The sequence below is a fragment of the Aquarana catesbeiana genome, linkage group LG12 (genome assembly GCF_042186555.1).
Source record: "Aquarana catesbeiana isolate 2022-GZ linkage group LG12, ASM4218655v1, whole genome shotgun sequence".
Classification (NCBI taxonomy): domain Eukaryota; kingdom Metazoa; phylum Chordata; class Amphibia; order Anura; family Ranidae; genus Aquarana; species Aquarana catesbeiana.
The window spans coordinates 118088205-118115084 of NC_133335.1; the positions used below are offsets into that span (position 1 = coordinate 118088205).

The 26880-nt window shown below is 48.4% G+C and overlaps 1 protein-coding gene across 1 annotated transcript in view; it reads right to left on the reverse strand.

Moving 5' to 3' along the window:
* MLX (MAX dimerization protein MLX) overlaps window positions 1-26880 on the reverse strand; it is a gene marked incomplete in the record, with an annotated part of 278518 nt that overhangs the window by 153050 nt on the left and 98588 nt on the right. The window contains 2 exon segments of the mRNA XM_073608290.1: window positions 3427-3533; window positions 5492-5572. Coding sequence (XP_073464391.1) covers window positions 3427-3533; window positions 5492-5572 — 188 coding nt within the window.

The window sequence follows — 26880 nt, forward strand, 5'->3', positions numbered from 1 at the left end:
ACATTCTAGATTCAGAGAATTCAAAGATTTTATTAAACAGAAGAGAAGAACCTCCAGCAGGAGTCATTGAAGTTTGATGTCCTTAAGCTGCTCAATAAGGAGGCCATGAGACTGATCGGCTGCAGGATGGCTGCAATCCTGGCAGTTCAGTGTGCCCAACCGCACACAAGGACTTTACAAAACTACATCTTATCAAAATGAGACAGGCACCAGAATTCCCTAGGCAAAAAAATAATCATCCCCAAGACAGTAAAAAGAGGTCATCAAGTGGTGGATCTGTCCTCAAACCTTAATGATAGGCCGGCCATGGTATCCAGTGAACCCCATGGGAATAAATGATGCCAGCTCATGGGAGTGGGAGCCCATTTTGGCTAACACCTGACTCAGGGGAAATGGAATCTCTTCTAGTCTACCCGTTTCTCATATCTAAGGTAATTGAAAGCGATAGGAGAAGCCTTAGCAGCTATCAAACCTCTGGTTCTTGAGAAGCATGCTCAGATCCTCACTGACAACAGTAGCCTACATCAATCGGCAGAGGGGAACAGTTTGTCAGTAGCATAGGAGATTTTACACTGGGCAGAATCAAATCCGATATCTTACGGTCCACCCAATTTATTTCTGCATTCACATCTAAATTTTTTAGCCCGTAGCCTTCGGTAATTTTCTAATACTGAGGGTCTGTATGTGTGATGGCTTAACTGATGTGGATCATGTGTTTCCTGTTAGGTGGGAGGTGCCCATCTCTCAGGTAGCTGTCCTGGAAGATTCCTAAAAATCTGCTTTGTACAGATTTTTTATCCGATTTTCTCATAGTACCCAGCTTAACTCTTCATTAGGTCAAGGTAGCTCCCCAATAGTATTCATACAAAAAAATATATACTGTGAATGTGCTCTAAAGTGAGAGAAAATCTAAACAGCACATGCACCATGTGCAAAAACTGCCATTCATTGGTCCCCCCCCCCCCCTCCCATTGGTCAGGACGTATATTTACATCATGATGCATAACTTACGCATATATACATTTTTACTAAATTTTCATCTTTTTTCCAGATGGTAAGATACCAAAACAGGGCATTTTTTTTTCACATACAAGTGGTCCCCGCGTTACGAACAAGTTAGGGATTGTAGGTTTGTTCTTATGTCAAACTTGTTTGGAAGACGGAACAGTACATTTCTAAGTAACTCCAGCCTGTGCAGTGATGTGGGATGTTCCAGGTGCTTCTGCGCATGCAGTCATGTTATTTGGGGCTCTTGTGGCTATGCAGTACTGCAGTGTGGGATGTGTCCAGCGCTGCAAAATGGTTGCTCGGCTGTATCCAGGATCAGTGTGGAACACAAGCGGCTGGCAGTGGCGTCACACCACCTCTGTTCGTATATAGGAGTCGTACGTAACTCGGATGTTCGTAACTCTGGGACTGCCTGTATTTTGTATTTCAAATAAATGGGGTGAACATAAAACCCCAATTTCGTCTATTCTGGCTCACTGTGCCCAAATTGAAGATCCATTGTACTTTTTTCTTTATTAATCTCACAATCAGATCACCTTTCCTAGGTCCACGTTTCACATTTTCTAATCCCCATGAATGCAGGTCATTGTTTTACCTCCATGTTTTTCCCATATATGACGTGGGGTGGGTCTATTCGTTTTAAGGGCAACATACCCAATATGTTCCAAAATTCCTCTTTTCGGTGGTCTAATAGTCTTTCCCACATATAGAAGATTGCATGGACATTTGGCCACATGTACTAATGCTGATGAACTGCAGTTCAGAAATGTTTTGGTTCTTACTCATTCTTTTTAAGTTTTCAAAACCCTTCACTGTAGGCATTTACATGCCTTAATTGCCCTGTGCGCACAGTCTATAGTAGAATAAATGATCACATTCTGGTCTCAGACATTTGTTTGAAACCTGAGGCCTGTGGTATGGCACTGCACAGGTTAATGCATGACCTGTCTGTAGTCTGAAAAATGCATTTTCTTGTGAAGAAACTATATACCTCACAATCCCTTGGTCACTCATACTAGTGATCTTCAGGTGAGAGAGCTACCATGGTGGAAGAGATGCGTTTGTTTTCAGCACATTAGCACGCAACCATTTCTGATGCAACACGGAAAAATGACAAGTGCTGCGTGACCCAGAACAAGATGTTGCTGGTCTTTTGAATAGGGACAAGTTAGATGGATTTGTGTATTGACACATGGGAACTGATCAGGCATGATACTACACACTGCAGCCATACCATGTGAGACCATCATTACAAGGAAGGCAAATACAGGGAATATAGCTACACCAATACCTAGTTAAAACAAGAATATAAAAAAATAACAAAATAAAAAAAACACACATTTGAAAAGTGTAAAATGCTTTTAACTTTATTTTTATCACATAGGCCGCCACAACTACCCTATGTGATAAACTTTACTATTACAGGTTCTCTTTAATGAGACATAAGGAGTCTATTAGACCCCAGATGTCTCACCTGCCTTCCACTGAAGCTAATGAAACACAGCAGGGAAAACAACACACAATGCACATTATTTCTTTTGTGTTAATTTTAGCCAGGGACGATAAGCTGGGGGGGGGGGGGGGGGGGGTTGGAAGGTACAAATCCGAGTCATTTATTAGCGCCAATGACAGCATATGTAAACTAACCCTCAGAATAAACAGACTTCAGCTCCCTGTCTAAAGGCATTGAATCACAAGGACACTGCAACATTTCTATCCTGTGTCCATTCCCCTAGAAGCAGGGATAATGCCAAAAGGTGTGCTGTATTATCCAGTGAACCACAGCATGTAAAGTTTTATACCAGACCTCATTCTATTGATTTCTTAATCATGCTTTGTGTGATAGAGCAGCACCTAGTTCCAGAAATGCACTCTGACTGGAGTTGGATAGGTAGTCAGATGAGGTCATGATCTCCAGGGCTCCCTATTAAAGGCTGACAAGAACTCAGCCCAGCTAGATTTTGCTCTGGGAACGGGATGGGAAGTCCTTCCACTGCTGCTGGAACATATTGGTGTATACTGTATGTAGCTTGTGCTAAATGCAGTTTATGCAGCGCACACAGCATCTGCATGTGGTAGTAAAGGAAAATAGTTCATTTGAACCAATTTGGGCTAAAACAAATTTAAAGCTTACTAAAACCCGCATTTAAGCTTTAACTTTACAAAAACGCAATGACTAATTTGTCTGTTTGATAAGGGTCTGGGAAATAGAAACACAGTTTACATTTGGACTTAAAAAAACTAATATGGTCATGAAGGGGGATGTATGTACACACTTAAAGAAATATGGAAATCCTCACCATTGGCATTGACAGCAAGGGCTGTCCAGCAGCAAAGAACAAAAAAACAAAAAAAAAACAAAACAAAAAAAACTGTAAAAGACGCAAGTGGCATGCCCAGAAAATTAAATTTACTTACTTTAATAGCATCCCTTCGTTTCTGTTCGGCCTGTGTATGTGCCCGCCTCCGTCTGTCTTTGTATGCATCCTTAATGCTTTCCTGTCGATAATCACTGTCCTCGTCATCTGAAATTGGGGAACAAGTATTGTCGATCATGCAGCGGCTATGGAGGGTTGAGCGGACACATATATGGATACCATTGTCACTCTAAGTAAAACTGTATCCCACCCCAAGATAAAAAGACAACTGTAATAAACCCTATTCTATAAAGATCTGCAATGCAGCCTATATATACTGAAAGCTCAGATCAATTTCTAATTGAAGTTTAGAAGAATGAAAATGCTTATAGGTTCAAAGAAGCAGCAAACCACACTGGGTTCACTTACATTAACCATTTATGTGTTAGCAAAAATCCTGTTTTTTTTCCCCCATTTCCATTGCACATGACTGGGTATTCAAAATAAACAGGCTCAACTTTTTAACTTCACAGACAGCCTCCTTTAATAAATTGTGCCCACTGTGATGCGATGAGATAATACAGTAAGTATGGACTGATTTTCGATATAAACTGAACTTAAAAATGATTGGATTATAAAAATACATATGGTGAACTGCCTTGAGTTGTTCTTTAAAGCTAAACTCCAGGCAGAGAAACCACACAAATAATGCAGCTATGCAATCAATTTTTTTTTTTAAGCATGCAGTGCAAGTACCTGAATTTGACCTGGCATCACCCCCTTGCTGTCTCCTGTACAGCATAACTCAGATTGGGGGGCGGGGAGAAAAGGCAGCACAAGGAGCATGTCGATAGAAAGGGGGAAATCGAGAGACAGGAGTTAGTCTGCTGCTTCTCCTTTTACTGCCCAGTCACTAAGATAAGGACATGTAAAGCTGTCCCATGTTTTTTTTTTTTTTTTTTTAATAAAATAAACTGTACCAATTTCCCCAGCCACATATTTGAGGTCAATTGGGGAAATCCTGCTTCGTGTTACTATACCGTGGCTCAGGAAAAAACAAACAGGTTTCCTGAAAAAGGCTGTGCTGAGTGGTAGAGCTGGATGGACAGAAAAACAGGTCTTAGCAGGTAAAATGGCTCTCTTATATGCATTTCATAGGTGTATTAAACGGTTTGCCTGGAGGTCAGCTTTAATACCGTCACTAAAATAACTGGGATGTTTATTATAGATTTATCATATATAATTTTAATAAAAAATTAAAAAAATAAAAGGTTCTACCTTGTTACTATCCTTTGGAGAATGCAATATACATAACATGTCAACCTCTTCTGAATTTTTGGTATGGTTAAATGTGTGCCAAACTTTATGTAGAATGTGTGATCAGATCTGTGCTTATAGCCAAGGGCACTGGAACTGCAGGGAGAGAAGACAGATCAGAGCAATGCCATTGGCTACATGTCATAGAACTAGGACTTTGCCAAAAGTGCTCAACTGTGATCAGAGCCTTGGGCCCCTTTCACACTGGGGCGGTTTGCAGGCGCTAAAAATAGCGCCAGCAAACCGACCTAAAACTGCCGCTACGGTTTCTCCAGTGTGAAAGCCCGAGGGCTTTCACACTGGAGCGGTGCGCTGGCAGGAGAGAAAAAAAAAACTCCTGCAAACAGCATTTTTGGAGCGATGTATTCACCGCTCCTAAACTGCTCCTGCCCATTGAAATCAATGGGGCAGCGCGGCTATACTGCGGGCATAGCGCCGCTGTAGCGGCGATATGAGAGCGGTTTTAACCCTTTTTCGGCTGCCAGCGGGGGTTAAAACCACACCGCTAGCGGCCGAATACCGCCGCTAAAACGACGGTAAAGCGGTGCTAAAAATAGCGCAGTTTTACCGCCGACGCCCCCACCGCCCCAGTGTGAAAGGGGCCTAAGGCTGTATGCACACTATTGCTTTGCAGTAACAAGCAATTCATGGTACTAACCAGATATATGTGTGTTATGTGCTGCCAATTAGGAAAAGTGCATTAACAAACCGTGAGAGTGTAAATGGGCCCCCAAAAGACAGATATTTCTTCCTCAACTCAACGGAGTTCTGTAGTACTTTAATTATGAACATGTGAGCTGGAAATGTACCTGTATTGGGAACAGAGGAGGCACTGGTGGAGCCAATGCTGTTTGCTCTGGACACTATGCTTCCTTTTCGTTCCATATGTCCTAGAATAATGAAACGTTATCAGTTATTCATTGCACCAAGAGAGAAGAAGAAGGAGGAGGAAAAAGAAATTGTTGAAATCAATACATTCAAAACGTAATACCTTTGACCAGTTTCACACATGTGCGGTGCGATTTTCAGGTCCGTTTTTAGTAGTTGTTCGGCTGTGATTTAGTGTATTCAGTTCTATACCAGGATTCTCCCGCGCTATCACACAAATCGTGAACCAAAATTCAATAATTTATGATTGCTGCAGCTGTTCTCATGTGTTCCCACACCATAAAATGCAAACAAAAATAAACCATATACATGACATATAAAATCGCTTTCAAATGGATAAAATAATAAAAATCCATGTGACTAAAAACGTATCACCCGAATATCTTCCATTACAAAATATAAAGTGCCAAGTTCACAATGCAGTGTAACATCCACTTACAGTATCTCACAAAAGTGTGTATACCCCTCACATTTTTGTAAATATTTTTTTTATATCTTTTCATGTGACAACACTGAAGAAATGACACTTTGCTACAATGTAAAGTAGTGAGTGTACAGCTCATATAACTTGCTGTCCCCTCAAAATAACTCAACACAGCCATTAATGTCTAAACCACTGGCAACAAAAGTGAGTACACTCCTAAGTGAAAATGTCCAAATTGGGCCTTAACCCAGAGCTTCACAGGTTGCCACTGAAGTCCTCTTCCATTCCTCCAGGACATCATGGAGCTGGTGGATGTTAGAAACCTTGTGCTCCTCTACCTTCTGTTTGAGGATCCCCCGCAGATGCTCAATAGGGTTTACTTACTGGTAACGTTCTTTCCCAGAGTCTTTCAGGACAGCCACCAGAGACCTTGGCTCCTTCCCTCTGTGGGAAACAGTGCCAGCCATCTTTAAGTTTCCTCCTCCCCTGTTGGCTCCTCAGTTTTCCTAGAGCAGCTCCAGTCTGCTGGGGAGACACAAGAACATATGATACATAGTATACAATATCACAGTTCCTGTCAGGAAATCTCAATTACAGTGGTACCTTGGATTACGAGCATAATTCGTTCCAGAAGAATGCTTGTAATCCAAAGCACTCGTATATCAAAGCGAGTTTGCCCCATAGGAGTCAATGGAAACTCAGATAATTCTTTCCACAGTGACTGCTATTGTAAGCAGTACCGCATGTGGCAAGTACTGGTGGTGGTGGTGGTGGGGTCACCGGAGACGCTCAGAGACCGCTCAAATGCACTCTGACACACTAGGAGAGGCTTGGAAACACTTGGGAAAGGAAGTTTCCGTGTGGCTTCGAATGTCACCCGCACCCCCACAACTCTGGCCAAATGCGGTACTGCACACCCCATTGGCTTGAATTCTGCTAGTCTTGCAAGACAAAGCTTGCAAACCGTCAGGATTTAAAAATTTTTTTTTTTTAAATAATAGCTCGTATTGCGAAACACTCGTAAACCATGTTAATCGCAATACAAGGTATTACTGTAATTTATACATTCGGGTGGGTACCGGTGCTGTCCTGAAAGACCCTGGGAAAGAACGTTACCACTAAGGAACTTTGTTTTTCCCCTAATCGTCTTTCAGGACAGTCACCTTATGCCGCATACACACGAGCGGACTTTACGGCAGACTTTGCCCGGCGGACGGGATTTCGTCGGACAATTCGATCGTGTGTGGGCTCCAGCGGACTTTGTTTGCTCAAAAGTTGGACGAACTTAGATTTGAAACATGTTTTAAATCTATCCGTCGAACTCGAGTCCGGTCGAAAAGTCCGCTCGTCTGTATGCTAGTTCGACGGACAAAAAGCCACGCTAGGGCAGCTATTGGCTACTGGCTATGAACTTCATAATTTTAATCCGGTCGTACGTCATCACGTACGAATTTGACAGACTTTGGTGGATTGTGTGTAGGCAAGTCCGTTCATTCAGAAAGTCCGCCGTAAAGTACGTCGAAAAGTCCGCCGGGCAAAGTCTGCCGTAAAGTCTGACAGTGTGTACGCGGCATTAGAGGATAATCGAGCACTTACCCCCTAGGGCGGGACTACATCTTGTAAGACCTTGCATCCAAAGGCCTGATTCCTTTCCTTCCTTTTGTTTCCTCCAAATAATATAGAATGCACCTCATTACGTCTAACATGTGGAACTTAACTTCCTGTTCTCTGGAAGGATTTGTACAAAAAAGGCAAAATAATATCTTGGCTTCTATGAAATTTTAAGGCTACCTTCAGCAAAAAGGCCAAATCCATCTTAAAAACTGTACGATCCGGGAAACCTGAAGAGGAGGAAAGAAAGAAAGAAGATCTGATTGATAGTGTGTCTATCTTGCAAACCCTCCTGGCGGTAGTGATCGCCATAAAAAAAAAAAAAAAAAAAAAAACTGCTTTAAGTGTCAGCAAATTGACCAATTTTCTTGTGGTTCGAATGGGTCCGTTTTCAGGGTTTGTAGTACCAAAGACAGGTCCCAGTTAGGAAAAGATGGTCTCTGCACTGGTCTCTGTCTGCTCAGGGCCTTAAAATAAAAAAAATTTAACTATCCATTGGTTGGAAGCTAGATTCTTTTCCTGATAAACAGAGTGCTGATACTTGGCTTTTTAATGTGCTGAGGCTCAAGCCCTTGTCAAAAATTTGTTTTGCTGAGTCTAGGATTTACCCATAGTATGTAATATGCTGGGTGGGGGATCAGATAGGAGTTCTCTATTTTTAACAACCAACCTAGTTTTCCTAGAAAATCTTGAGTGTACTTCAGATACTTGGCTAACTTTTCTGGAGTGGTTGCAAAGAGAAGTAGGTCACCTAGATAGGCTATGACAGAAAGGTTTCTGATTCGGAGTGTCGCCAGGGTTTCAGCCTTCACTTTTGTTGATATCCGAGGCGAGGAGGAAATGCCAAAAAGAAGAACCTGGAACTGAAAGATGGAACGTTTCTTCCTTCATTATTATTGCCAGTTTTATGCATTTCTGGCAATTTTGAGTGCTAGGGATGTTTAAGAATGAATCTTTTAGGTCCAGGGAAGCAATATAACAATTTGGGGGTAGTAGTGCCTTTACAGAAAAGACTGAGTCCATCCTGAACCTTTTGTAGGTTACTGACAGGTTTAAGGGTTTGGAGGTTTAGTATCAGTCTGAATTTTCCCGAGGGTTTCTGAACCACGAATACGTGGGAGTAGAATCCCTTGCCTGCTTCCTCCCATGGCCCATAGCTTACCACCTTTTGTTCCATTAATTCTCCTATGGCTTCCAATAGACCTCTTGCCTTTTCTCTGCTTCTTGGCAGTTCCGTGATGTAAAACCTGTTCGAGGGTGAACTTGAAAATTCCAAGCGATAACCCTGTTGCACAATTCTTAATATGAACTGGCTTGAGATCACTTCCCATTGTGGGATAAGGACCCCCAATCTTCCCCCCACCGTGACCAGCTTGTCACAGTTTGTTACGGGCTTGTTCAGGACAAAAAAAAAAAAATGTGTACCTCCCTTGCCCTTCCCTCTTTGTCCCCAGGGCTTTTTTTGGTTTTCGGCCCTAGGTGGAGGCAAAGCGATTTTGTGCTCCTAGCCTTTTCTTGTTTTGGTGCAGTTGTGCCCAGGCTGGTTTACGTTTTAGCGGAAACGCTTTCTTCTTATCCGCCATGCGATCGAGAACTTTTTCCAGCCCTGGCCTAAACAATAAGTCTCCTGTAAGTGGGATCCCACGGAGCTTGGCTTTAGATGCGCAGTCCCCCTGCCATGTCTTTAGCCAAAGAGCTCTTCTTGTGGAATTGGCTAAGGCAGAGGACCTTGCCATCATACGGACTGATTCCGCGGATGCATCTGCAAAATAGGCAATGCCCCGGGGGGGCATAGGAAAGGAGGATATAATCTGCTCCTTTGGTGTTGCCTCAATGTGGGCCTGTATCCGAGTCAGCCAGAACTCTACGTTTTGAGCCACTACTATTACTGCCTTAGCTGGGTTTTCCCAAGATTTCTTCCAGGAGGGAGTCCATCCTTTTGTCCATTGGCTCAGACAGAGCACCCATATCCTTGAAGGCTAAAGCCTCGTACACACGGTACGATTGTTGGACAACCGAGTGTCTGATTTTTGTCAAAAGGGTGTGTGCCAGCATCTTGTCCTGCATATTAATGTTACACAAACTGTCGTGCCACAAACACGAACGTAGTGACGTACTAGGAGGAATTTCAGCTCAAGCGCCACCCTTTGGGCCCCTTATGCTAATTTTGTGTTTGATGAGCATTAATTCCGAGCATACGCGTTTGTACTTTCGACTTGTATGAGGGATTTGTGTACTGACCATCTGAAAATCTGACGTGGAGCTGTCGTTTGAAAAAAATTTACTAGTCTGTCATCCAACATTTGTTGTCGGAAAATTGAACAACATCTGTCAAAAGGAGCGTAAACGGTAAGAATTTCGGACAACAGTCTGTTAACAGACAATCCCCTTCCGAAAATCTAATCGTGTGTATGAGGCTTTAGTCCGTATGCTTCGAGACCTGAGAAAATTCTGCGTCCAATTTCGGGATTTTGTTCCAGGCTGATGCTGGGTCATCCGAAAAAGGGAATCATCGTTTTAGCGCTTTAGAAAAGAACGTCTTCCTTTCAGAGTCCTGCCAATCCTTCTTTATTGCCAGGAAAAATTGGACAGAAATAAAAAAAAAAAAAAAAAAAAACAAAAAAAAAACACACACCTTCTCTTTCTTGTTCTCCCAGGCCCTGGTATATTTGATCGTGTAGTGAAAGAGGTTTTTTCTCTGACAAAACACCCAGAGTGGTATAAATGGTCCCCAGGAGGTTTTCTACCGCCTCAAGTGAAAGTTTGCATCGGGAAGGTATCCTGGAATCCCATTCCAGAGCTTCCCCTTTTGATTCCTGGGAGCTGGAGGCTGTGCTATCTGGCTCCTTTTCGGCCTCATCCATGGAGGTTGCTGGAGGGCCTGCACTAGTGAAAGGTAATGCTACCTGCTGAACTGGCAGAGGAGCAGTCTGAGGCTGCGGGTCTGAAAGCCCGCAAAAAACATTCTAAAAGGATTCAAAAAGGTGTTAGAAAGCTCCTTAACTGAGGCTGCTAACTCACTACCTTGGTCAGAGGAATGCTCCTGTACCAGTTTGTTAATGCATTCTTTGCATAAAGCTTTCCCCCAGGAGTCCCTAAGAGTAGCCTTACAAGAGGGGCACCTTCTCTTTGAAATATGAGGGGTTCTGAATTTGTTTGTGGCTTTACTCTGAAAAATAAAAGCAGAGCAGTTATCAAGTGCCCTCAGCAATTAAACACCACCCTCGCTGCCACTCGTTGCAGGGACGCAGCCTCCACATGTGGGTTTCCCTCCCCAGGGGCCCCATGTTCTTCCCCTCCCTCCTTAGGTCCTCCCTACCTTAGTGTGGCTAGAGCTGGCCTCCGTTAGAGCAGTCCGGTTCCCCTGCGCTTCCGACATTCTCCTGGTGCCACCAATGGAGCCTGTGCCATCTCTACAGAAAATGTGGCTTGTCTCCAGCCTTCGCCTAGCCCCCTTGTCAGTGATCCGGAAGCCACGGGTCAATCGTAAATGCCCTGCCTGCCCCTTCCGCCGGACGTGACGTCATCCGACTTGAATGCAGCCATCGAGCCCGGTGTAGTTTTTCCACGCTGTGGATGCCTGCAGGCTCCAGGACTGCCTTGTGGGGACCGCACCTCCTCTTACCGCCCACAATGCTGAAAACCGGGCCTCCCTCTGCTTTCTCCCACCCTCAGAGATGCGGGGGGGGTGGCAATTTTCCAGGTAAGCCCTTTTGGCTATTTGTCCAAGGAGCCTCTGCCCCCTTCCAGGACATCAGTCCTGCGCCTCCCTGGCTCGCTGGACTCCCTTCCATGTGGTGTCTCCCCTGTGGAGGAAACACAAATAACTGAAGAGCCAGCAGGGCAGGGGAGGAGGAAATTTAAAGATGGCTGGCGCGGTGTTAACTACAGAGGGGAGGAGCCAAGGTCTCAGGTGGCTGTCCTGAAAGACGATTAGGGGAAAATGGCCAATTGGGCCCAATTTGGACATTTTCACTTAGGGGTGTACTCACTTTTGTTGCCAGTGGTTTAGACATTAATGGCTGTGTGTTGAGTTATTTTGAGGGGACAGCAAATTTACACTGTTATACAAGCTGTATACTCACTGCTTTATTTTGTAGCAAAGTGTCATTTCTTCAGTGTTGTCAGATATAATAAAATATTTACAAAAATGTGGAGGGATGTACTCACTTTTGTGAGATACTGTATATGCAAATGATAATGGGGAGATGGATAGATGGAGAGAGTGAGAGGGAAAGAGACATTCATATATTTAAAGTCCACCTCCTTTTTCTTCCACCTCAATTGGAGTCCATAAAAAAAAAAAAAAACCCCACACACGTGTACCAGTGAATATTATAAATGACAGAGTGCTTCTTCCACCTTCCAAACAGGGGGCTTACCTCAGATTTTGACCTATTGAAAAGTAGGTCAATATGCACCTTGCCCTAGGGCTTTGTCCCCATGCAAAAAAAACTTTCATCTGTGTCTTTCTCTACATGTGAACACCTTTCCTCCAGAAGCAGCTTAATCGCTTAAGGACCGGAAGAAGATTTTCCCCCTTAATGACCAGGCCATTTTTTGCGATACAAAAGAAAAATACGCTGCGCTAGAGTGTCCTATATTGTGCTAATCAATGCATGTAAAAAAACAAATACATATATGTAATCAAAACCCCCACTGAGTAAATAACACATATAACAATGAATGATAAAGTGCTCTTTAACAATAAAAATATTCAAAAACTGTTAGGCCTCATACACACGGACGTTTTAACAGCGGCTTTTTGGGGCTTTTTTTGCTGCTTAAGAACGCCACTCCATGTTATTCAATGGGCTCATACGCACCATGGCGTTTTTGAGCTGTAACAGGCATGGTTGTTTAAGCTCCAAAAAAAAAAAAAAAAAAAAAACCCAAGGACCGCACCTTCAGAGGCTCCAGTGCTAGAGCTGTTTTGACGCTGACGCCGAAAAAAGCTCAAAAATGTGCATTAGCGATATACCAACGTTTTTAGCATCAGCGTTCTTAAGCTGTCAAAAGGTTTATTATGTGATTGGTCACTGTAAGGAAAAACAGGAAATTTCTGTCTGTAGTTACCCAAAAGTCCCTTGCACACCTGGGGGATTGTGGGAAATAGAAAGAGGAGGAACAGGCATGGCCAGCTCTGTGTCACAACCAGCTCTCATTACAGCTGTGGAGGCCCATCCCGAGCTGTGTTTCCTTGCTCACCCACAGCATGGAGACCACATTTTAAAGAATCAATTGTGGATAGAGATAAGCGCATCTCTCACCCCAGGGTGGGAAGATATGTCACATGGTACCCAAAAACAAACAAGTAAGTCTATATTAGTGGAATGCATAATCTGTTTGTTCTGTAATGTAATAAATGTATAATGCATAAGTAACCTCTTCCTTTCCATTTTTCTATTCTTGTCCACTATTCTTAGGCAAAGTCCTTCAGCGGCGGTGGAAATCACTCCGTGATTGTGTGAGGAGGGACCTCACTGAAGAGGAAAAATCAGCCCGATCCGGAGCCCCAGCGCCCAAAAGGAAGCTGCATGACTACCACCAAAACCTGGCCTTCATAAGGCAAGCCATGATCACCAGCACCAGAGAGTAAGTTGTTTTTTTTTTTTTTATACAATTAACCCTGTGCATTTAATTAACCCTGTGCATTTTTTTTGCAGGCAATATGCATTTTCTATGTATAATGTCAACTGTTTATTTCTATTCTTTGTAGGACAATATCCAATATTGGCGAGAGGAGGCAGGGGAAGTTCGGGTAGTGGACAGACCCACCACCAGTGCCACGGACAGCTCAGCCCACACATCTCCCTGTGAGAGCAGTGTGGAAAGCCTCGCTGAGGAGGCAACACGAGGTAACTGTCCATCCATTATGTCTGTCTGTGCGTGGGTCTGTGTCTGTCTGTGCGTGGGTCTGTCTGTCTGTCTGTGCGTGGGTCCGTCTGTCTGTCTGTGCGTGGGTCCGTGTCTGTCTGTGCGTGGGTCTGTGTCTGTCTGTGAGTGGGTCTGTCTGTCTGTCTGTCTGTGCGTGGGTCTGTGTCTGTCTGTCTGTGCGTGGGTCTGTGTGTCTGTCTGTCTGTCTGTCTGTGCGTGGGTCTGTGTGTCTGTCTGTCTGTCTGTCTGTGCGTGGGTCTGTCTGTCTGTCTGTCTGTCTGTCTGTGCGTGGGTCTGTGTCTGTCTGTCTGTGCGTGGGTCTGTGTGTCTGTGTGTCTGTCTGTCTGTGCGTGGGTCTGTGTGTCTGTCTGTCTGTCTGTCTGTGCGTGGGTCTGTCTGTCTGTCTGTGCGTGGGTCTGTCTGTCTGTCTGTCTGTCTGTCTGTGCGTGCGTCTGTCTGTGCGTCTGTCTGTCTGTGCGTGGGTCTGTCTGTCTGTCTGTGCGTGGGTCTGTCTGTCTGTCTGTCTGTGCGTGGGTCTGTCTGTCTGTCTGTCTGTGCGTGGGTCCGTCTGTCTGTCTGTGCGTGGGTCTGTGTCTGTCTGTGAGTGGGTCTGTCTGTCTGTGAGTGGGTCTGTCTGTCTGTGAGTGGGTCTGTCTGTCTGTCTGTCTGTGCGTGGGTCTGTCTGTCTGTCTGTCTGTGCGTGGGTCTGTCTGTCTGTCTGTCTGTGCGTGGGTCTGTGTGTCTGTCTGTCTGTCTGTCTGTGCGTGGGTCTGTCTGTCTGTCTGTCTGTCTGTGCGTGCGTCTGTCTGTGCGTCTGTCTGTCTGTCTGTGCGTGGGTCTGTCTGTCTGTCTGTGCGTGGGTCTGTCTGTCTGTCTGTCTGTGCGTGGGTCTGTCTGTCTGTCTGTCTGTGCGTGGGTCTGTCTGTCTGTCTGTCTGTGCGTGGGTCTGTCTGTCTGTCTGTCTGTGCGTGGGTCTGTCTGTCTGTCTGTCTGTGCGTGGGTCTGTCTGTCTGTCTGTCTGTGCGTGGGTCTGTCTGTCTGTCTGTGCGTGGGTCTGTCTGTCTGTCTGTCTGTGCGTGGGTCTGTCTGTCTGTGCGTCTGTCTGTCTGTCTGTGCGTGGGTCTGTCTGTCTGTCTGTCTGTCTGTGCGTGGGTCTGTCTGTCTGTCTGTCTGTCTGTGCGTGGGTCTGTCTGTGTGTGGGTCTGTGTCTGTCTGTGCGTGGGTCTGTGTCTGTCTGTCTGTGCGTGCGTCTGTCTGTGCGTCTGTCTGTGCGTGGGTCTGTCTGTCTGTCTGTCTGTCTGTGCGTGGGTCTGTCTGTCTGTCTGTCTGTGCGTGGGTCTGTCTGTCTGTCTGTCTGTCTGTGCGTGGGTCTGTCTGTCTGTCTGTCTGTGCGTGGGTCTGTCTGTCTGTCTGTCTGTCTGTGCGTGGGTCTGTCTGTCTGTCTGTCTGTCTGTGCGTGGGTCTGTCTGTCTGTCTGTCTGTGCGTGGGTCTGTCTGTCTGTCTGTCTGTCTGTCTGTGCGTGGGTCTGTCTGTCTGTCTGTCTGTCTGTGCGTGCGTCTGTCTGTGCGTCTGTCTGTCTGTCTGTGCGTGGGTCTGTCTGTCTGTCTGTGCGTGGGTCTGTCTGTCTGTCTGTCTGTGCGTGGGTCTGTCTGTCTGTCTGTCTGTGCGTGGGTCTGTCTGTCTGTCTGTCTGTGCGTGGGTCTGTCTGTCTGTCTGTCTGTGCGTGGGTCTGTCTGTCTGTCTGTCTGTGCGTGGGTCTGTCTGTCTGTCTGTCTGTGCGTGGGTCTGTCTGTCTGTCTGTGCGTGGGTCTGTCTGTCTGTCTGTCTGTGCGTGGGTCTGTCTGTCTGTGCGTCTGTCTGTCTGTCTGTGCGTGGGTCTGTCTGTCTGTCTGTCTGTCTGTGCGTGGGTCTGTCTGTCTGTCTGTCTGTCTGTGCGTGGGTCTGTCTGTGTGTGGGTCTGTGTCTGTCTGTGCGTGGGTCTGTGTCTGTCTGTCTGTGCGTGCGTCTGTCTGTGCGTGGGTCTGTCTGTCTGTCTGTCTGTCTGTGCGTGGGTCTGTCTGTCTGTCTGTCTGTGCGTGGGTCTGTCTGTCTGTCTGTCTGTCTGTGCGTGGGTCTGTCTGTCTGTCTGTCTGTGCGTGGGTCTGTCTGTCTGTCTGTCTGTCTGTGCGTGGGTCTGTCTGTCTGTCTGTCTGTCTGTGCGTGGGTCTGTCTGTCTGTCTGTCTGTGCGTGGGTCTGTCTGTCTGTCTGTCTGTCTGTGCGTGGGTCTGTCTGTCTCTCTGTCTGTGCGTGGGTCTGTCTGTCTGTCTGTCTGTGCGTGGGTCTGTCTGTCTGTCTGTCTGTGCGTGGGTCTGTCTGTCTGTCTGTCTATCTGTGCGTGGGTCTGTCTGTCTGTCTGTGCGTGGGTCTGTCTGTCTGTCTGTGCGTGGGTCTGTCTGTCTGTCTGTCTGTCTGTCTGTGCGTGGGTCTGTCTGTCTGTCTGTGCGTGGGTCTGTCTGTCTGTCTGTGCGTGGGTCTGTCTGTCTGTCTGTGCGTGGGTCTGTCTGTCTGTCTGTCTGTGCGTGGGTCTGTCTGTCTGTCTGTCTGTGCGTGGGTCTGTCTGTCTGTCTGTGCGTGGGTCTGTCTGTCTGTGCGTGGGTCTGTCTGTCTGTCTGTCTGTCTGTGCGTGGGTCTGTCTGTCTGTCTGTCTGTGCGTGGGTCTGTCTGTCTGTCTGTCTGTGCGTGGGTCTGTCTGTCTGTCTGTCTGTCTGTGCGTGGGTCTGTCTGTCTGTGCGTCTGACTGTCTGTCTGTGCGTGGGTCTGTCTGTCTGTCTGTCTGTCTGTGCGTGGGTCTGTCTGTCTGTCTGTCTGTGCGTGGGTCTGTCTGTCTGTCTGTCTGTGCGTGGGTCTGTCTGTCTGTCTGTCTGTCTGTGCGTGGGTCTGTCTGTCTGTCTGTCTGTGCGTGGGTCTGTCTGTCTGTGCGTGGGTCTGTCTGTCTGTCTGTCTGTCTGTGCGTGGGTCTGTCTGTCTGTCTGTCTGTCTGTCTGTCTGTCTGTGCGTGGGTCTGTCTGTCTGTCTGTCTGTGCGTGGGTCTGTCTGTCTGTGCGTGGGTCTGTCTGTCTGTGCGTCTGTCTGTCTGTCTGTGCGTGGGTCTGTCTGTCTGTCTGTCTGTCTGTGCGTGGGTCTGTCTGTCTGTGCGTGGGTCTGTCTGTCTGTCTGTCTGTCTGTGCGTGGGTCTGTCTGTCTGTGCGTGGGTCTGTCTGTCTGTCTGTGCGTGGGTCTGTCTGTCTGTCTGTCTGTGCGTGGGTCTGTCTGTCTGTCTGTCTGTCTGTGCGTGGGTCTGTCTGTCTGTCTGTCTGTCTGTGCGTGGGTCTGTCTGTCTGTCTGTCTGTGCGTGGGTCTGTCTGTCTGTCTGTCTGTGCGTGGGTCTGTCTGTCTGTCTGTCTGTGCGTGGGTCTGTCTGTCTGTCTGTCTGTGCGTGGGTCTGTCTGTCTGTGCGTGGGTCTGTCTGTCTGTGCGTGGGTCTGTCTGTCTGTGCGTGGGTCTGTCTGTCTGTCTGTCTGTCTGTGCGTGGGTCTGTCTGTCTGTCTGTCTGTCTGTCTGTGCGTGGGTCTGTCTGTCTGTGCGTGGGTCTGTCTGTCTGTCTGTCTGTGCGTGGGTCTGTCTGTCTGTCTGTCTGTGCGTGGGTCTGTCTGTCTGTGCGTGGGTCTGTCTGTCTGTCTGTCTGTCTGTGCGTGGGTCTGTCTGTCTGTCTGTCTGTCTGTGCGTGGGTCTGTCTGTCTGTCTGTCTGTGCGTGGGTCTGTCTGTCTGTCTGTCTGTGCGTGGGTCTGTCTGTCTGTCTGTCTGTGCGTGGGTCTGTCTGTCTGTCTGTCTGTCTGTGCGTGGGTCTGTCTGTCTGTCTGTGCGTGGGTCTGTCTGTCTGTCTGTCTGTCTGTGCGTGGGTCTGTCTGTCTGTCTGTCTGTCTGTGCGTGGGTCTGTCTGTCTGTCTGTCTGTGCGTGGGTCTGTCTGTCTGTCTGTCTGTGCGTGGGTCTGTCTGTCTGTCTGTCTGTGCGTGGGTCTGTCTGTCTGTCTGTCTGTCTGTGCGTGGGTCTGTCTGTCTGTCTGTCTGTGCGTGGGTCTGTCTGTCTGTGCGTCTGACTGTCTGTCTGTGCGTGGGTCTGTCTGTCTGTCTGTCTGTCTGTGCGTGGGTCTGTCTGTCTGTCTGTCTGTCTGTCTGTGCGTGGGTCTGTCTGTCTGTCTGTCTGTCTGTGCGTGGGTCTGTCTGTCTGTCTGTCTGTCTGTCTGTCTGTGCGTGGGTCTGACTGTCTGTCTGTCTGTCTGTGCGTGGGTCTGACTGTCTGTCTGTCTGTCTGTGCGTGGGTCTGACTGTCTGTCTGTCTGTGCGTGGGTCTGTCTGTCTGTCTGTCTGTGCGTGGGTCTGTCTGTCTGTGCGTGGGTCTGTCTGTCTGTCTGTCTGTCTGTGCGTGGGTCTGTCTGTCTGTCTGTCTGTCTGTGCGTGGGTCGGTCTGTCTGTCTGTCTGTCTGTCTGTGCGTGGGTCTGTCTGTCTGTCTGTCTGTGCGTGGGTCTGTCTGTCTGTCTGTCTGTCTGTGCGTGGGTCTGACTGTCTGTCTGTCTGTCTGTGCGTGGGTCTGTCTGTCTGTCTGTCTGTCTGTGCGTGGGTCTGTCTGTCTGTCTGTCTGTGCGTGGGTCTGTCTGTCTGTGCGTCTGTCTGTCTGTCTGTGCGTGGGTCTGTCTGTCTGTGCGTGGGTCTGTCTGTCTGTCTGTCTGTCTGTGCGTGGGTCTGTCTGTCTGTCTGTCTGTGCGTGGGTCTGTCTGTCTGTGCGTGGGTCTGTCTGTCTGTGCGTGGGTCTGTCTGTCTGTCTGTCTGTGCGTGGGTCTGTCTGTCTGTCTGTCTGTGCGTGGGTCTGTCTGTCTGTCTGTCTGTCTGTCTGTGCGTGGGTCTGTCTGTCTGTCTGTCTGTGCGTGGGTCTGTCTGTCTGTCTGTCTGTGCGTGGGTCTGTCTGTCTGTCTGTCTGTCTGTGCGTGGGTCTGTCTGTCTGTCTGTCTGTGCGTCTGTCTGTCTGTCTGTGCGTGGGTCTGTCTGTCTGTCTGTGCGTGGGTCTGTCTGTCTGTCTGTCTGTGCGTGGGTCTGTCTGTGTGTGGGTCTGTGTCTGTCTGTGCGTGGGTCTGTGTCTGTCTGTCTGTGCGTGGGTCTGTGTCTGTCTGTCTGTGCGTGGGTCTGTCTGTGCGTGGGTCTGTCTGTGCGTGGGTCTGTCTGTGCGTGGGTCTGTCTGTGCGTGGGTCTGTCTGTGCGTGGGTCTGTCTGTGCGTGGGTCTGTGTCTGTCTGTGCGTGGGTCTGTGTCTGTCTGTGCGTCTGTCTGTCTGTCTGTGCGTGGGTCTGTCTGTCTGTCTGTCTGTGCGTGGGTCTGTCTGTGTGTGGGTCTGTGTCTGTCTGTGCGTGGGTCTGTGTATGTCTGTCTGTGCGTGGGTCTGTCTGTGCGTGGGTCTGTCTGTGCGTGGGTCTGTCTGTGCGTGGGTCTGTCTGTGCGTGGGTCTGTCTGTGCGTGGGTCTGTCTGTGCGTGGGTCTGTCTGTGCGTGGGTCTGTCTGTGCGTGGGTCTGTGTCTGTCTGTGCGTGGGTCTGTGTCTGTCTGTGCGTGGGTCTGTCTGTCTGTCTGTGCGTGGGTCTGTCTGTCTGTCTGTGCGTGGGTCTGTCTGTCTGTCTGTGCGTGGGTCTGTCTGTCTGTCTGTGCGTGGGTCTGTCTGTCTGTCTGTGCGTGGGTCTGTCTGTCTGTCTGTCTGTGCGTGGGTCTGTCTGTCTGTCTGTCTGTGCGTGGGTCTGTCTGTCTGTCTGTCTGTCTGTGCGTGGGTCTGTCTGTCTGTCTGTCTGTGCGTGGGTCTGTCTGTCTGTCTGTCTGTGCGTGGGTCTGTCTGTCTGTCTGTCTGTGCGTGGGTCTGTCTGTCTGTCTGTCTGTGCGTGGGTCTGTCTGTCTGTCTGTGCGTGGGTCTGTCTGTCTGTCTGTCTGTGCGTGGGTCTGTCTGTCTGTCTGTCTGTGCGTGGGTCTGTCTGTCTGTCTGTCTGTGCGTGGGTCTGTCTGTCTGTCTGTCTGTCTGTCTGTGCGTGGGTCTGTCTGTCTGTCTGTGCGTGGGTCTGTCCGTGCGTGGGTCTGTCTGTGCGTGGGTCTGTCTGTGCGTGGGTCTGTCTGTGTGTGGGTCTGTCTGTCTGTCTGTGCGTGGGTCTGTCTGTCTGTCTGTGCGTGGGTCTGTCTGTCTGTCTGTCTGTCTGTGCGTGGGTCTGTCCGTGCGTGGGTCTGTCTGTGTGTGGGTCTGTCTGTCTGTCTGTGCGTGGGTCTGTCTGTCTGTCTGTGCGTGGGTCTGTCTGTCTGTCTGTCTGTGCGTGGGTCTGTCTGTCTGTCTGTGCGTGGGTCTGTCTGTGCGTGGGTCTGTCTGTCTGTCTGTGCGTGGGTCTGTCTGTCTGTCTGTCTGTGCGTGGGTCTGTCTGTCTGTGCGTGGGTCTGTCTGTCTGTGTGTGGGTCTGTGTCTGTCTGTGCGTGGGTCTGGGTCTGTCTGTGCGTGGGTCTGGGTCTGTCTGTGCGTGGGTCTGGGTCTGTCTGTGCGTGGGTCTGGGTCTGTCTGTGCGTGGGTCTGTCTGTCTGTCTGTGCGTGGGTCTGTCTGTCTGTCTGTGCGTGGGTCTGTCTGTCTGTCTGTGCGTGGGTCTGTCTGTCTGTCTGTGCGTGGGTCTGTCTGTCTGTCTGTCTGTGCGTGGGTCTGTCTGTCTGTCTGTCTGTGCGTGCGTGGGTCTGTGCGTGCGTGGGTCTGTCTGTGCGTGGGTCTGTCTGTGCGTGGGTCTGTCTGTGCGTGGGTCTGTGTCTGTCTGTGCGTGGGTCTGTGTCTGTCTGTGCGTGGGTCTGTCTGTGCGTGGGTCTGTCTGTGCGTGGGTCTGTCTGTGCGTGGGTCTGTCTGTGCGTGGGTCTGTCTGTGCGTGGGTCTGTCTGTGCGTGGGTCTGTCTGTGCGTGGGTCTGTCTGTGCGTGGGTCTGTCTGTGCGTGGGTCTGTCTGTGCGTGGGTCTGTCTGTGCGTGGGTCTGTCTGTGCGTGGGTCTGTCTGTGCGTGGGTCTGTCTGTGCGTGGGTCTGTCTGTGCGTGGGTCTGTCTGTGCGTGGGTCTGTCTGTGCGTGGGTCTGTCTGTGCGTGGGTCTGTCTGTACGTGGGTCTGTCTGTGCGTGGGTCTGTCTGTGCGTGGGTCTGTCTGTGCGTGGGTCTGTCTGTGCGTGGGTCTGTCTGTCTGTCTGTCTGTGCGTGGGTCTGTCTGTGCGTGGGTCTGGGTCTGTCTGTGCGTGGGTCTGGGTCTGTCTGTGCGTGGGTCTGTGCGTGGGTCTGTGCGTGGGTCTGTGCGTGGGTCTGTGTCTGTCTGTGCGTGGGTCTGTGTCTGTCTGTGCGTGGGTCTGTGTCTGTCTGTGCGTGGGTCTGTGCGTGGGTCTGTGTCTGTCTGTGGGTCTGTGTCTATCTGTGGGTCCGTCTGTGCGTGGGTCCGTCTGTGCGTGGGTCCGTCTGTGCGTGGGTCCGTCCGTGCGTGGGTCCGTCCGCGGGTCTACCTACATGCCTGCCAATTTATATTTTTTTTTTCTTTTGCAGGAATCCAGCGTCAGCCAGCATGGAGAGTTGCATGGTCGTGGAGGTGTCCGTGGGCGTAACACCAGCGGCAGCGGGTGGGCGAGTTTGTTTCTGAGACTGAGACCAGGGTGCTTGCACTGCTGTAGGAAGTGCGGCAGGAGAGGCGCAGCTTTGATGCCTTCCTTGACCCAAGCAACAAGCGTGCCTGCCGGCACATGTACAACTTCATGGAGGACATGGGTGGAGACCTTGAGATACAGTGCATGGATCGATTAGACACCATCCGTGTTCAATACAGACAGTTAAAATACAGTGGTGTGCCACCCTCCTACGAAGAATTTACACCGCCATCTTATATGCATAGGTGCCACCCCCATTCCTTCCCCCATCCCAAATCCCCACATCCCCAAAGTGACCAGGCATTCCAGCAAACCTATCACCAGTTGTAATTATTTTCCTGGTCAATAAAACTTTTTTTGCTTGACAAATTCTGTCTGTTTTAATTTTTTTATAGGATGCACAACAGTCAATTGCACTCTGCTTGAGACAAACGCATGCTGAGCCTTAATAGGCCTAGCATGTGTTTGCCTCACGCAAAATGTAATGGGACTCGAGGAACAAAAGAAGAAACATGGACACAGAGCAGTAACATGAATATGACGTGTTTTATTAAAAACAACAAAATCCATGATGATTTATTCAATGTCAACATTGTTTTTAAATATGATCATCTTGCCATGACACCTCTCCATTGGGAGATACAAAATATTGGGCAAATTGGTTGCGGATTGTCATGACCCGTGCTGTTGACCGCAAGTCCATAAATTGAACACGATGTGTTGGGTTGCTGGGCTCCAGTTCCACATTTCTCCTATCATTGTTCCTCAGATTATGTAGCACGCAGCATGCCAGGACCACCTTGATTGCATTCTCCACATCCAGTTGCATGGAGGACAGCAAAACCCTCCATTTGGCAGTCAAGACACCAAACACGCACTCAACCACACGGCGTATGCGGCTGAGCCTATAATTGAAAATTCTTTGTTCATGGCTGAGTCCATATCCAATATATGGCCTCATAAGGTTTTCGGCCTCATCCGCAACCATCACCAATGGAAAACTTGGTTCATCAGTGCAGGGTAGAGGCCTACTTGCTGGTATATTGAGGCATCTCTCATGCAGACGACGTCCGAATTAAGACTCTCTGAACATGCGGGAGTCACCTTGGCTGCCATAAGCTCCCACATCCACGGCAAAGAATTTTAGGTAGGCATCAGTCAATGCCAGGAGTACCACGGAAAAATATTTCTTATAATTAAAATAAGATGATCCGGAGTGGGGAGGCTTCTTCACCCTGATGCGTTTACCATCCAGGGCACCGATGCAATTAGGAAATTGTGTTTTTTCCCCCAAAATCCATCCACAACAGACTCCCAGATTTTTTTGGTCGGCTCCGGCATGACTGAGTGGTGTAGCTCCTCCCAAATTGCAACACATGTTGACCTTGTTACTGCAGAGACAGCTGCGACACCAAGAAGGAAATAATGGTGAAAGGACACAAAAAAACTTTGTCCAGTTGCAAGGAACCTAACACAAAAATGTAATATTTAATGAAAACAGCATACAAATAAAAAAAAAAAAAAAAAAAATGTACTACCCCTAACCCACTATTCCCCAAACTTCTATTGCCTAAACCCTACCCCTAAACCCAACCCACTATAACCTAAACCCTACCACATAACCCATAAACCCTACCACTATTCCGATTCTCAAAAACCTAACTAACCCTATCCCATATGAGTACTTATTTCACTTACCTCAGTTTCACTAACAGCCGTTCCTTCAGTGACACTGAGCGACGCATGACAGTGTCCATCCTGGTCAATCATGGCCGGAGTCTCTCCAAGAGGTCATCAAACAGCGTCACAGACATCCTTCTAAAGTTTATATATAAAGGATGATTGGACTGTGTTTCAGAAAAACAGACAGGACTCCCAATCCCTATAATAAACAGGAAAATGTAGAGGGAGACAAAGCTCGCTCTAATAAATGATGATTTTGAGGGGAGATGATGTATCTGTTTAACCTCTTGTCATATGACGGCGGCCGATTCACACAGGGCATGCGCGCGATCGCGGGCGCGCTGCCCTGCTCTGTCGGTGTTGCCGTGTCCCCGGGACACAGTGTGTCACCGACAGGGGTGAACAGCCATTGGGCATGGCTGTTCACCATGTGATTGGCCGCGATTACGTCACGGCCGATCACAAAGGGGTTATTCCCCGCTTTAGACCGCGCATGCACGTGATAGGGAGCGCGCAGCACGGTCACGTCGGTGGCGGCGTGTTCCCAGGAACACTGCTCGTCACCGACAAGGGTAAACAGCCAATGGCTGACGGCTGTTTACGTGATCGGCTGTAATCCATTCACAGCCGATCATTAAATGTAAACAAAGACCGGTTACTAGCGGTTACCAGCTCTTCTCTCCTCACACACCGTTACCAGTGTGAGGAGAGAAGAGCCAGGAGCAGTGAGTGACCGATCTATGTTTGTAGTGTACTGCACCAACACCACAAATAAAAGAGAATCTGTCACATCACCCCCCCTCCCAATTACAGTTGTCACCCAACAGTCACCACATCAGTGCCCACAAAGTGCCTGTCACCGTCAGAGACTGCCATCAGCGGTGCAACTGTCGCCCATCAGTGACCCTCATCTGTCACCTATCAGTCCCATAAAGTGCACCAGTCACCATCAGAGACTGCCATCAGTGACTGCCACCCGTTACCTGTCACCCACCAGTGACCGTCGCACGTCACCTGCTACCCACCAGTGACCGTCGCACGTCACCTGCTACCCACCAGTGACCGTCGCACATCACCTGTCGCCCAGAGACCGCCACCTGTCACCCATCAGTAACCGTAATTTGTCACCTGTCGCACAGCCCATCAGAAAAAATGTCCAAAAGAGTCTATACAAGTGAGGAGGCGTTTCAGATCCTCTCCATGACTGATGAGAGCAGCGGGGAGTTCTCATCAGATTCAAATGCCAATTCCGATTGTGAATCAAATTCAGCATTTGAACCGATCGATAATAGTGGATCGGCAAACGAATCAGAGGAAGAATGGATCCCTCCTAAAAGAGCACGGCGCTCTGGAAACCAGGCAGCCACCAGCAATATACCCCAGGATCAAGTTCCCAGGCCCAGTACCAGCGCTGCGGCCAGTGATAGACCCCAAAACCAAAGGCCCAGTACCAGAGCTGCCGCCAGCGAAAGGCCACAAGAAATGCCCAGTACCAGCACTTCCGCAGCATCACGCCCAAATGCCAGCACAGGAACTCTAACTACCAGCACTGGAGTGCCACGTCCCCCAAGAGCCAGGTCCGCTACACATCTCCCAGATGGTCTTTCCAATCCAACATGGCTGCCTTCTGACTCAGGATCAGCAAGAATTCCCCCTTTCGCACAGCCAGGTGTGCAGGCCAATACCCAAAATTTTTCTGAAATTGATTGTTTTAATTTATTTTGCCCAACTCTTTGCTGCAACGCATCGTGGACCAGACCAATTTATATGCCCAGCAGCATATTGCCAACAACCCCCAATCTTCATATGCCCGTCCATTCGAGTGGAAGGATTTGACTCTGGAGGAGTTCAAAATGTTTATGGGCCTCACCATAAACATGGGGCTTACCAAAAAAAAAAAATTAAAGGACATGCCTATTGGTCCACCCACCCCATTCACCAGATGCCCATTTATTCTTCTGTAATGTCCAGGTCCCGATACGAGATAATGTGCTTTCTTCATTTCAGCGACAACACCCAGTGCCCTCCCCGCAATCATCCAAATTATGATAAATTATATAAAAATTCGCCCACTCATTAATTTCTTTTCCCAACGATTTGCAGAACTCTATGTCCCCGATAAGCATATATGTGTAGATGAGTCCCTGGTACCCTTTTCAGGCCGGCTAGGAATAAAACAATACATTCCTAGCAAAAGGGCCAAATACAGAGTGAAATTTTATAAGCTTTGCGAGAGAGTCACGGGATATCTGTAGGTGTTCCGCATATATGAAGGAAGAGATTCCCAGCTAGAACCCCCTGAGTGCCCGGTCTACATGGGCACAACTACTAAAATTGTATGGGATCTGGCCTACCCACTGCTGAAGAAAGGTTACCACATATACAAACCCCTGGCAAAAATTATGGAACCACCAGTCCCTGAGGATGTTCCTTCAGTTGTTTATTGTAGAAAAAAAGCAGATCACAGACATGGCCAAAAACTAAAGGCATTTCAAATGGCAACTTTCTGGCTTTAACCTCCTTGGCGGTAATCCCAAGCGTGACTCGGGTCTGACTTTTTCTGTCAGGAGCGGTAACCCCGAGTCACGCTCGGGGTAACATTGCAGCGCATCCAGCGGAGCCCTTACCTTCTCCTGGGTTCCAGCGATGCCCTCCACTGTCCTCGGCTGTGCTCCACTGTGATCGCCAGCACGATCACCACATCTCACTTCCTAGTTCCGTTCCCTGCGAGCAACAGCGGCGCACGGGAGCGGAACTGGGCGGGAAATTCAAAAAGTTCAAAAGTTCAAACACAATAACACACATATAAAAAGAGGTGATACAGTGTAATCTGAGAGGATTACATTGTATCATCTCAGATCTCACTGATACAGTGCCCCTTGTCCCAGTGCCCCTTGCCTCCAATAAAATATTGAGAAGATGGAATCCAAAAAGCGCCATTTCGCTACAAAATCGCCTTTGGAGCAGTTGAATGACAGCGACACGGAGTTGCTCCCAGAACTCAGCGATAGTGAGTCGTGGGGAGATTTGTCGTCTGACACTGATCTGACAAGTGACAGCGGTGATGATCCTGCACCTGACATCAGCGATGTGCGCACTTGGTGCCCTATTGAGTGCGATACGGACCAGGTAGCGCCCCCAAGATTTCCCTTCACTGGATCACCTGGGATGAAGGTCGAAGTTGAGCCTGACAACCCTCTGGCATACCTGCAATTATTTCTCACAGAGGAGGCAATTGAAAAAATTGTCACAGAGACAAATCGCTACCAACAGCAGCAATCCGCTACGCTGTATGCCAGGTTTTCCCAAAGCAGAAGATGGGAACCGGTGACCAGAGAGGACATCTGGCTGTTTCTCTGACTCATTATTCTTCAGGGGGTGGTGGGGAAACCACGCCAGAAATGGTACTGGACCACCAAGTTACTGGCCACTCCGTTTTTTGGTACTGTGATGTCCGAATACCGTTTTTTTGACCTTTTATCCGACTATGCGGAAACAGCAGAAAAAATATTACAAAAAGATTTTCAGGCATCTTCTGGAATAATGCCTTTGGAATGCGTACATCTTGTACCGAGCAGGGAGTGACAGGCCTCTTGTTCATTCAGATTTTATCTGGAAGGTGGCTGAGCAGATTTTTGTGAAACACCAGAAGCCATCAGTAGATGTGAACAGACCTGGACGACGTGCTGTTGGTGTTGCCAACCCAGAACGCCTAACAGGTCGGCACTTTATGGACTATATACCGCCAACCGCAAAAAAGGCAGCACCTACCAGGATGTGCGTGGTTTGCTGTTCAAACAGAGATGACAAGGGGAAAAAAAATCCGAAAAGAAAGCAGGTTCTATTGTCCGGATTGTGACGTGGGACTGTGTGCTGTACCTTGCTTCAAAATTTATCACACTCAGGATGTTTATTGAATTTTCTTTGTCTGACAAATTTCTTTAGTTTGTATTACATTATTGAATAAAATTATATTATTTAAAATCATGATTTTGTGTTTCAAACTTTATCACATCTGGGA